General features: G+C 42.3%; 1 protein-coding gene across 1 annotated transcript in view; it reads left to right on the top strand.

The window, feature by feature from the left end:
- Positions 1 to 12,500, top strand: part of LOC149278766 (gamma-aminobutyric acid receptor subunit rho-1-like) — a 36,691-nt gene that overhangs the window by 3,651 nt on the left and 20,540 nt on the right. Inside the window, exon 2 of the mRNA XM_089501747.1 lies at positions 8,735 to 8,788. Within this exon, the coding sequence (XP_089357873.1) occupies positions 8,735 to 8,788 (54 nt within the window). The remainder of the gene's footprint in view (positions 1 to 8,734; positions 8,789 to 12,500) is intronic.

Raw genomic sequence — 12,500 nt, 5'->3', positions numbered from 1 at the left:
CTCCTTATTCCCATACCTGGGAACTTCTCGGCTCTGGCTACCCGGAGCCTTCCCTTGCGGGACGCGGCCAGGACTGCACAGTGACGTCGCCGGGCGGTCCGCTGACGTTGGTGGGCGGTCCTCACCGACGTTGTGAGAGTTCCTGCTGACGTTGGGGGAGTTCCCGCTGACGGCAGCAGGAAACACCCCCATTTAAAGGAAAAAATGGGCGGGAAGCGGGGTGTGTCAAGACCCCACTACCGTGATCCGGAGGATTCGGGTCTTGACCCAGAGAACTGGAGGAGCAGCGCTCACCCGGCAATCTCCGGGTCAAACCTGGAGTGTTCCCAGGTATGCTTATTCCTGACCCCGTCTTTTAGTATATGCTCCTGGATCATGATTTGCCTCTATTTTGCTTGGTTATTACAATAAAGGTGTTTTGCACTTTACGTTTTGTGCCAGTCTGGTTCCTGGTCCCAAATATAAGCAGGCTTTGGACCAGTATGCAGCATATTCAGCTGCTTGGGTGACTTGGCTGCAGTTCAGGGTCTCAGAGTGGAGCCTCACCTCACTCTACCTATTTACACTTTATTTCTCTCTTCTTCTCCCACTCCTCCCACAATTGGAAATGCTTTCCAAAATAGTTTGAGCTTTTTTATTTTTATAATTTAACAAAATGCAAAGTGAATGAACAGAAGAACAATCTAAATCAAATCAATATATGGTGTGACCTCCATTTGGCTTTAAAACAGCATACATTCTTCTAGGTACACTTGCACAAAGTTAGGTGTATGATTGAGCAATTATACCAATCATGTGCTAATGATCATCAATTAAAAATGTAGATAGAAGAATTGATGCTGTTTTGAAAGCAAAGGAAAGTCACACCAAATATTGATTTGATTTCGATTTTTCAGTAACTTTGTCAGAGTGTGTATATGTATATGTGCTGTGAAAAAATACTTGTCCCTCTCCCGATTTCTTCTATTTTTGCACTATTTGTGAACTAACATCAAACTAATTTTAATATTAGACAATGATAACCAGAGTAAACACAAAATGCAATTTTTAAATCATGATTTCTTGTATAGAAGGAAAAATGCTATCCAACGAAAAGTAATTCCCATTTAGCTACTCAATCAACCAATTAATCAAGTTTAATTGGGTTCCATTTCACTTGCCGCAACCAGGCATAATAACTGCCAGCTCTATTGAATCTAAACATCAATTAAACTTGTCTTGCAAATTGAAGTATGCTAAAGTGTCTCAAAAAGACCCTCAAAAGGTTTCCTCGGTGCAAGACATGAACGGTCATCCTGGGGTCAGCTGATCGCCGTGATTACCAATAGTAGTGATACCTGACGATCATAAGACAAAGTCAATGCTGTGAAACATTGACTTTGTCTTTGTGTTACTCTCTGTACCTCTCAAGCTGATTTTATTTTAGTAGCTGGGCAATTGGTTGGGATAAATGGGTTAGTGTTAAGTTGGGGTTTAGAAATATATATGTATACATGTTTTATCATTTTGTTTTTTATTATTTTTCTTTTTATGCCCCATCTCTGTAGTGTAGATGCATTTTGGTGTCCAGTTCAGACACCACATTCTAGATAGCATCTAGTTTTACAAAAATATATGGTGTGACGGGGGTAAAGCCAACAGCTTCAAAGATATCCTAAATATGATATGGGTGCAATATGACCAGATGTCAAAATTCCATGTTGAAAAACTGAGATGGACATGCCCCAAATGTGGCCTTCTAACCAGGGAACAGGGGGGGGCACAGACCTTCCCCCCAGGGAATCATGTGTGGGGACAGATAATGAAGAATTCCCCCCAGATAAATGAGGCATATATTGTTTTACAGAGGCAGCAGAGCAATGAAACTTACATTGCTCTGCTCCACTGCTGCTGCACTTCACAAAGCTCAAGTCTCACCACAAGGATTCTGCTCCTGCTCTTGTTGCTGCTTGATGTGCATGTTACCATGGCAGCGCAAGCAGCAACAACTACAGCACACCGTGAGGCTCAAATTGCTTAGAGAAACAAAAACTCAGGGGAAGGATTGAAGATAAAAGAAAGGAGGGGCTGGATGCCTTGAAGGTGAGGAAATTGCACGCACACACACATATACATTTATGCAAAATTTGCCATGAACAATTCTCAGTTTACCTGCCAGTAAAAATGCTACCCCCAGATTTTTAGGGGTTCCTACACCCATGCTTCGAACCCCTTAATAACTTGACAAAACATAGGCATGTGTGGTATCACTGTACTCAGGGGATATTGCTGAACACATATTGGGGTCTTTACCAGTGACATATAGCAGGAGCTGTAAATTCACACCTGAAGTACAAGGTGTTAGAAACAACGCCCCCCAAAAATTACTTCCAAAAATTTACAAAGATTGATGGTAGAATAAATGCATGCAAAGTGTTAAAAGACCACCATTTTAGGTACCCTGGGGTGTCTAGTTTTTAAAAATATATGGTTTGATGGGGTAAATTGCATTGGCCGGCTTCAAAGATGTTCCAAATAAGACATGGGTCCAGGATGGCCAAATGTCAAATTTCCAAGTTGAAAAACTGAAATATGCATGTCCTATTATGCCGGGAGTCTTTTACTGGAGTCTGGTGTAAGAAGACAGTTTGCACACACGTGCAATGGGAACCAAACTTACTCACTGGAGATGGAAACGGTAAGTAGGAAGGTGAACAAATAAGGGTAAGGCAGAAACGTAGTCGATTGAATGCTGAGGTCAGGGCTGTCAGAACAGGAGTGTGGTCAAAATTCAGGCAGAGGTCAGGAACACTAGATCAGAAATACAACAGAATAGGCACAGCAGCAAGACAGGCTTAACACACTGGCAGCTCCACAATCAGAAAGCACTGGCTCTGTGGAGGAGTGGGTTTATTAGTTGACCTATAATTAGAAGAAGGGCAGGATGTTTAGTGGTTACCGTGGTGATGCTGGACAACTGTGAGAGGAAAACTCAGATGAGTCGTGTGATTTTACATGTATGTATGTGATATCCAAAAAAACCCAAAAAACTGTCCATTTAAAAACAACATATAACTTGTATGTGAAATGACAGAGAATAGGGGTTAAAATCAGTTGGCTGATCTGAAACATCTAAATGTGACAAATAAGCATAAATAGAAGAAATTAGAAAGGGGCAAATACTTTTCACAGTTTATATACACTATATACAGTATCTTACAAAAGTGAGTACACCCCTCACATTTCTGTAAGTATTTTATTATATCTTTTTATGTGACAACACGGAAGAAATGAAACTCTGCTACAATGTAAAGTAGTGAGTGTATAGCCTGTAAATTTGCTGTCCCTCAAATATAACTCAACACCATAAATTTCTAAACCTTTGCAACAAAAGTGAGTACACCCCTAAGTGGAATTGTCCAAACTGTCAATATTTTATGTGACCACCATTATTTTCCAGCACTGCCTTAACCTCCTTGGGCATGGAGTTCACCAGAGCTTCACAGGTTGCCACTGGAGTTCTCTTCCACTCCTCCATGACGACATCACGGAGCTGATGGATGTTAGAGACCTTGAGCTCCCCCACCTTGCGTTTGAGGATGGCCGCAGATGCTCAATAGGGTTTAGGTCTGGAGACATGCTTGGCCAGTCCATCACCTTTACCCTCAGCTTCTTTAGCAAGGCAGTGGTCGTCTTGGAGGTGGAGCTTCCTCTATTCTGTGAAGGCTTTCCACAAGAGTTTGGAACGTTTCTGGAATATTTGTACGTTTATCCAGTAGAGCATTTGTGAGGTCAGCCACTGGTGTTGAACAAGAAGGTCTGGCTTGCGATCTTCATTCTAGTTCATCCCAAAGGTTTCAATAGAAAAGGGCCTTCCCCAAACTGTTTCCAGTGGAAGAATAGCATTGTCCAAAATGTCTTGGTATGCCCTCTTCAGAGTGTATGGTATTAGCATGTGTGTGCAGAAGCATATTGTGTTAGGGTGCTAGTGTTTGTGAGTATATGTTAGTGTATGTTGTTAGCAAGAGTTTGTATTAGTATCTGGTGTTAGCATGTGTGTGGGTGTCAGCATATGGTGTTAAGGTGGGGTGATGGGTGTAGAAATGGATGAGAAGGGTATGGGCAGTGGCGTCGTTACAGGGGGGCAAGGGGGGGCAATTGCCCCCCCCTAGGTTATTCCTTGCCCCCCCTGTTGCCCCCCCGCCGAATTTGTAACCACCCAGGACAGTCCCAGTCAGGTGCTAACGACGGCACCTTGCCGTCACTAGCACTACCTTACCTTGATGGAGGTCTGTGGACCTCCATCACCACCTACCCCGGCGATCTGCCCCTCAAACTGAAGGCCATCACCGGGGCCACCCGATCCGCCCGGTGCCGTCTCGCGCATTGACGCGATGACGTCACCGCGCAACTTTATTAACAACTGACAATTGTCAGTTAAAGAGGTATGGGGGCATGCTGCTTAGATGCCTGTATCTCAGGCATCTAAGCAGCTACATACCCCCAACATATACCGTTGGAAAGGTAATCGTCTCACCTTTCCAACGATATATAGATTGTAAAATATTTATATATATTGTAACAAATATTAAGTTAAAAAAATAAAAATGTAAAAAAATGGATTTGGGGGTCTCTAAAGGCAGATAAAAAAAGATCAAAATTGCCTAGAGACCCCCAAATTAAATTATTTAAACATAAAGTAGTTTAACTTTAAAAAAAAAAGTTTAAGTATTCTACCTAAATGATCACTGTGGTAGCCAATGTTACCACAGTGATCATATAGCTATAAAAAGTTGCATTCCCTTTTTAAAAATGGCCGATACTAATTTTAAATCCTATTATGCCTTTGATCATGGGGTTAAATTTAGCCAACGGTAGAGGGAGGCAATTTTTGAAATCCTGATGAACTGCAAATATTATTAAAATCAGCCATTTAGCCCGTGCGATACGTGAGTAACCATCTCATCCCTGGAGCGCCTTGCATTTTTACTGCAAAACTTATTTTTGCTGTAAAAGTGATTTTTTTTTTCTCCCTTTACCATCATTTCTTTGGGATTGTAACGGGAAAGTATGGTGTGTGCTTCTGCGAGTGAATGGAGATATGAAAGGCGTGTGAATGATCAGTAATTAGGGTTGAAGCCTTGACGTGGCATTACTGCTCACGTAGAAAGTTAAATTATGGCGCAAAAAGTACACATTTGCAAAAACGACATCCCTTGGCGCATCAAATGAGGGGCTGCATGTGTTTCTAGTACAAACCTGGAGTGCGCAAGACAAAAATGAACATGTCGCTATGGTTAGAAAAAACATATTTTCTAGCCAAAGCGACATATTCCATCATTATTTGTGCACTCAACTTTTGTCCTAGAAATACATGTAGCCCCTCATTTGAAGCTCCAAGGGGTGTAGTTTCTTAAAATGGATGAATTGCCTGAATGAGGGAGAGCATGAGTTAATATGTGGATGAACTGTCTGAATGAGGGAGAGCATGAGTTAATGTGTTTGTGTGTATCATAGATGTATAATTGTGGAAGGGCAAAGATGGCACTAGCAGGATGTTTGAGCCTCTGGGACCAAGATGGCACAGGCAGGGTGTATATGGGACAAAGATGGCAAATCTTATGTGTGTTATCTGGGTACTGACCAGGTTCTATGTGGGCAGCGTGGTTGGGGTGTGCAACCTGTGATCTATCCCTGTAATTTAGGGGTTTTAAATATACCTTTAATGCCGTGTTTTTATGTGAATTCCAGTGGATCTGTACCTGCAAAGCTGGGTTTGTGTGTTCTTCTGTAGATCCATATCTGCTATGCTATGTTTCCATACATTATTTATGTATACCTGCAAATACAGGGTTTGTATGTCTTGTTCAGTTGATTAATACCTGCAATGCTGTTTCCATGTATTTATTTGATCTATACCTGCAATGCTACATTTCATATATTATTATTGTATACCTGCAAATACAGGATTTGTATGTCTGATTCAGTTTATTTGATATATACCTTCAGTGCTGAGATCACAAGTGAATTTCAATTGATCTATACATGCAAAGCTCGGTTTGTGTGTTAATGTGTTGATCTATACCTGCTATCGGCAGCAGGGTCTAATATTTATATATATTTATATATATATCGGCAGCAGGGACTAATATTAATATATATATCGGCAACTGGGGCTAATATTAATATATATGGGCAGCAGGGGCTACTATATATATATATATATATATCAGCAGCAGGATCTAATATTAGGCCCTGAAATCATTTAGTGCAAAAGTTAAGGTATTGTGTTGCTTAAAGGATTTCAAGGATTAGTCGTACTAAATTGTGGCTTCAGGCTTCCCATGTTGAATGATCAAGTATTGTATTGTCCAATAACAAAAGTATCATTCCATAGCACATTACTTTTGGCAATATATATATATATATATATATATATATATATATATATATATATATATATATGTGTGTGTGTTTTTTCAGTGGTATGATTTAATGGTGGAAATTATTAATGCCCCCCAGTTTGACTGTGGTATCTTGTGTGCCCCCCTATATATTGTTTCTAGAGTCGCCACTGGGTATGGGCAATCAAGCTTTAACTCTGTACTGGCCCCAAAGTTTATCTGATGGTGGCCCTGCTGTTTGGCAGTAGGTGCAGCAATGGATTGCAGACCTGGATCTGATACTTTGTTGGCAACAAGAAGGAGCTCTCCAGGAGACCTGTACCTTTGCTTTCCATTTGCATGTACAGCAGCCATTCCCACATGAGGCCCTCTCCCACTGCACCTGCAGTTACTGCCGCTGATGCTTTGTGAGGAGTGGTGCTTCCACTGCAGAGAAAGTCAGCAGGAGTAACTGAGATATGATAATAATAACATAGTTTTTGTTTTGCAATCTCTTTGCTCTGATTATCGCCAGACTATTTTCTCTAAGCATATACACTGTACACTACACATACACAGGGCCGGACTGGGAATGAAAAGCAGCCCTGGAAACATTTGGAGACCAGCCCCATATAGTTTATCTCGCGGTCGAGCTCTTATACCCACATGCACCCCTATACATACCCGAGTTACACTATTTGCCATACAAATACCTATAAAACATTCTTGTTTATCACATTATTTGTATTAAAATACCAGAAAGCAAAAGTGTTAAAATGCCCTAATAAATTAAATACATTAGACGTAATGGAATCAAAACTGCATTTTTAGATGAAAAAGTTCCATTTTATTCAGTGGAACAAAACAGTGATCACATTATTTTTCATGATATTCTTGTAAGAAACTTTTATTTCTTTATTAATTAATGTAAACAATTTTTTCATATTTAAGAAAAGCTATGATTGAGAAAAATATTTCTTTTGTTTGTATTTACTTTTATTTGCCAACCTGCCCCCCCCCAGTTATGAACATCTGCTCCCAGGCTTGCCACTCTGCCCCAGAAATGCCTTATACCCCCCTATATGCCACTCTGCCACATGATATGCCTTTAAACCCCCTATATACCACTCTGCCTCCAGAAATGCCTTACACCCCCTATATGCCACTCTGTCTCCAGAAATGCCTTATACCCCTATAGGCCACTATAGGCCCAATGGCCTTGCCTCAGCTCTTCGTCCCACCCCTTTTAAGACGTGGGACGAAGTGCTGAGGAACGGCCATTGGGCGGCGCTGTGTGCGCACGCCAGCCCCTTTAATTTAATTAGGCCGCGGCGGCCGGGGGAGGCTTTCAATGGCGCTCGCAGCCACTCAGCGGCTGTTTTGAATGTTGTTCTCCAGGTCGCCCGGCACACGGACCTGCCGGCCCACCGGGAAATGTCCCAATATCCCGGTGGGCCAGTCCGGCCCTGCACATACAGACATGGAATAGTGGAGTAAAGCGCCATTTCCTCTCCTGCACCATCTCTAGTTCAAACTGTGCCCACTTGCTGTTAGCTCTGGCCATTCAAGTCCAGCATTGCCTTTTCTTGTGTTTCATCTATAGAAGGAGGGGAAAGGATGGGCATACTCCAGAAATCTGGATGTTTGTTTCTATCTACAGATGTGATGTCAGATGTGGCATGCACAAGATACCCAACAGATCTGTGCTGTGGCTGCACAGATCCGCTCTTCCTTTTTGCATTCAAGTGGGGAGGGAGAGCCTATGATCTCCCTTGCCAGGCCCCTTGGGAGCTGTGCACTAGCTGTACCCACTATTCTTCCCTCCCTGCTCTGAGGTCTCAAAAGCTTATGTGACATGTTTTTACTATGCCAGCCCAATACAAGTTATAAAAGTTATCACTTTTGATTTTCACTGGAAACTTGTGTGACCTCTGAAATAGAAAAAAAGAAGAATGAAATATCATATTTACTAAGTATTGTTATTCTGTTTGACATCTGCAACACCACATACCTAAATATCTAGTCTAGTACAATGCTGAATGACTTCAAATATAGCTAAAATAAGAGTTCATGAAATGGTTAAGAACAAAATGTAATATTCCCTCTTATGATAAAACAAAATTATCTCACTGGACTGTGAAAAGTGTGTTTGAAACATCGCACATAGTGAGGCATCAGTAAGGAGCTTTTGGAGGCTTTACTGAGAACTCTAAAGTAAAATATTAAATTCTCTTTGGATTACATTATGAAAATACATACATGAAGCAATATTAGTGGTAACAACTGACAAAATCTGTCCAAAACACTTATTCCCTGAGATGGTATCTTTTGAAATACAATTTTAACATTTTGTTTTCCTCTCTCCTTTACAGCAGACCCCAGAGACAAAGAAGGGAAGTTCAAGAGGAAACTCACAAGCAAGCCAGGTATGATACTTTAATTCTGTCAGTGGGGAAAAACATCTTACTATATATGCACAAACATTTTATATTTGTCGAATGGTGTAAAGAAATATTGTATAACACTTCTTTTGATTCTTATTAATTTTATTACATTTTCTTTATAAGGCACCAGCAAATTCTGTAGCAATATTACAATAAAGAGAGAATTCAAAATATTAACATTAAAATTAACAATAAGGTCTATTCACTAAAAAGTGAAATGGTCAGTCAATTTAGAAGTTAACATAAAAGACCAGACTCAATTGAAGTTGCATGCTCTTGCATGCTAACACTCGCAAAGCAGGTATATTCACTAATATATGAGTTACTTGTGAACTCACACTTTTTTCTATATTTTGTGAATTGAAGGTTCGATAATGCAATATAATATATAATAATTTTCCAAAAATAAAAAAACACAATACATGAAACAAAAAGGGGATTGTCTCCTAGACCCACTATAAACAATGAAGACACAGATGATTGACCCCTTTCTCTTTTCTTGTGCATTGGGGTAGGGGTAAATGAATAAAAATCTTGGGCTGTAGAGCCTTCCCATAAGCCCTTTAACCACCACCAATAAACCCTACCTACCCCACAACTCTAGACCTCTAGTGAGGTGAGGGGGTGGATGGAGCTTAGTGCCTCTCTTGAGCTCTATTTTGACTTTATCCACTATCCCAAAAGGCAAGGGATGCCAGTATGTACAGAGGCACAGAAAGGGCCTCCAGGCATCTCATCGGGGGTATTAATAAATGGTCCCTATAACCTTTCAAGGTTAATATAGGATAGCTACAAGGAAGAGATGGGGAGCTGTGAGAATGATAGCTGTAAGGTAGAAAAGGAATGTCAGGATTGGGTTTGAAGCATAAGAGCAAAAGATGGTCTGTAGCAAGGCCAGCAGAGAAGAACAGGAATCTGGAGTCCAAGGACATACAGGAACCAAAGTTCTGGAACACTGGACTAAAGCGGTCACAGTCTGAGGGGTTTTTATAGTGCTGCAGGTATCTACTCCTCGACTGTGTTGAACAAGCTCCTCACTGGATTGGTTGCCAGAGAGCAGTGGCGGAACTACCGGGGTCGCAGGGGTCGCGACTGCGACCGGGCCCTGGCGGCAGGGGGGCCCAAGCCAAGGGGCCGCCCGAAATCTTTTTTACGTTTGTTTTTTTTTTTTTTAAATAAGCGCAGGGGCGTCCAACATGCGGACCTCGAGGTGCGGCCCGCGTAAGATCGGCAGCCAGGGCAACCGATCTTACACGAGCCGCACCTCAAGCCCTGCTACTTACTTGTGGGAGGGTCTTCTGGACAGCACAGAGGAAGCGGAGTTCACGTGACATCCTACTTCCTCTGTGCTTTAGCAGAGAAGGCAGAGGGAGGCCGCGCCCCCTGCTGAAGTCTGTGAGCGGCATCGAGGAGCTGCAGTGCAGGTAAGGGGGTGGGGAGGGTGTTTGAATGAGTGTGTGTGATTGAGGGAATGAATCTGTGAATTAATGATTATATGAATAAATGAGTGTGTGTGATAGCATGGATGTGTAAGTGCTGGAACCTAGGCATGATGGGACTGTGATTGCTGTTAGCAATCACACTCCTATCATGCCAACCTGGCCAGCTGCCCCCCTTGTGTAGTGATGCTGCCAGCAGTATGGGGTCTGCACTTACAGCCACCCTGTACCAGCATGTACTGGCTGACTTGGCATGATAGGAGTGTGATTGCTAACAGCAATCACAGTCCCATCATGCCTAGGTTCCAGCATTTACTGGATGGATGTGTAAGTGCTGGAACCTAGGCATGATGGGACTGTGATTGCTGTTAGCAATCACACTCCTATCATGCCAAGTCAGCCAGTACATGCTGAAACCTGGCTAGCTGCCCCCCTTGTGTATTGATGCTGCCAGCAGTATGGGGTCTGCACATCACTTATAGCCACCCTGTACCAGCGTGTATTGGCTGACTTGGCATGATAGGAGTGTGATTGCTAACAGCAATCACAGTCCCATCATGCCTAGGTTCCAGCATTTACTGGATGGATGTGTAAGTGCTGGAACCTAGGCATGATGGGACTGTGACTACTGTTAGCAATCACACTTCTATCATGCCAAGTCAGCCAGTACATGCTGAAACCTAGCTAGCTGCCCCCCTTGTGTAGTGATGCTGCCAGCAGTATGGGGTCTGCACATCACTTACAGCCACCCTGTACCAGCATGTACTGGCTGACTTGGCATGATAGGAGTGTGATTGCTAACAGCGAGCACAGTCCCATCATGCCTAGGTACCAGCATTTACTGGTTGCCTGGGTATGATAGGAGTGTGATTGCTGTTAGCAATCACACTCCTATCATGCCAAGTCATATTGCTAATTTTGTCCAATTGTGTGTTACCTACTTTTATTAAACATGTGAGTTTTTATTATTATTTTTAAAGGTGGGGTCATTTTCGGTTTTGGCTAAGTGAACCCTGAATGTTTTGGTCCAGAATTTTCATTTTAGTTCATCCCTAGAATAAATCTAGGGAATCCTGAATTTGTAGTCGCAAAACTTTCAAGGCCCAGAAATCAGTGAGAGGAAGAGTAAAGGTTTTGTGTTATTTACTTTATTTTAATCTGCATATTTTATTAAAGGCCATATTTTTTGTCACAGTGAAAAATTAGTGCGGCCCTCGCACGTATACAATTCTGATGAAGTGGCCCACTGCAGAAAAAACTTGGACACCCCTGGATTATGCCCTTTGTACATGCGTCCCTTTTTCTTTGATTTTTTTTTACAGATATGATTCAATACGTAAATTGAATTTGTTGAATTAGTTGAAAAAAAATTGTTGGGTAAAAATCATGTTTTTTTTGGGGGGGTGAGGGGGTGGGGGGGCCCTTAACAGATTCTCGCACCCGGGCCCTGAGGCGTCTAGTTACGCCCCTGCCAGAGGGGAGTGATTCCACAGCACCTGGTTCAATGTTTGTGTGTGAACATTATCGGTGGATAGTTGATGGTGGAGGCAGATTTCACCACCACAGGTGTGTAACATTATGCTGATGTCTGGGCAACACCTGGAGAGGTGCCAGAGAGGAGTGATTCCACAGCACCTGGTTCAATGTTTATGTGTGTGAACATTATTGGTGGATAGTTGATGGTGGAGGCAGATTTCACCTCCCCTCCACAGGTGTGCAACATTATGCTGATCTCTGGGCAACTCCCTGGGGTTTGCTGGAATTTAAGGCCGTGGTTTTGGCCTACCGCACTACCGTGATCACAGAGACATAGATATAAAGAGGAGGAGAGATTGAGAAAGAAGAGAGATAAAGAGAAAATACATTTGAATCCATTGGGACTATTTAGTAAAGTTTTAAATAAATAGGCAACTCCTTTGTGTGCAATTTAGGGCTTCCGTTCATTAGTTATTTTATCTATGGTCTCAATGCTTAGTTTACATGTGATTTTTCAGTTGATATATATCTACAAGGTTGGATTTGTATATGGTGAAGGAAAGGCACAGTGAGGTATGGCACAGTGAACAGGGGAAAAAGGGACTCTGGGGTGAACGCGAGGGAGCGCCACGGAGATGGCCCACACAGGACACCTCAACACTTAAGTCCAGCCCTGGCCACATGATATCCACCTTATTAGCGAGCATAATGTGTCTCCTACTGAACTGTCCCCTGCATAGCCTAAGCCTCGCGCTCAGCCAATCATAGAGGATTGAGGG

Source organism: Sceloporus occidentalis, unplaced genomic scaffold (genome assembly GCF_023333645.1).
Source record: "Sceloporus occidentalis isolate IW3139 unplaced genomic scaffold, rSceOcc1.0.p SCAF_181, whole genome shotgun sequence".
Taxonomy (NCBI): domain Eukaryota; kingdom Metazoa; phylum Chordata; class Lepidosauria; order Squamata; family Phrynosomatidae; genus Sceloporus; species Sceloporus occidentalis.
This window is presented reverse-complemented; position numbering and strand designations above follow the sequence as displayed.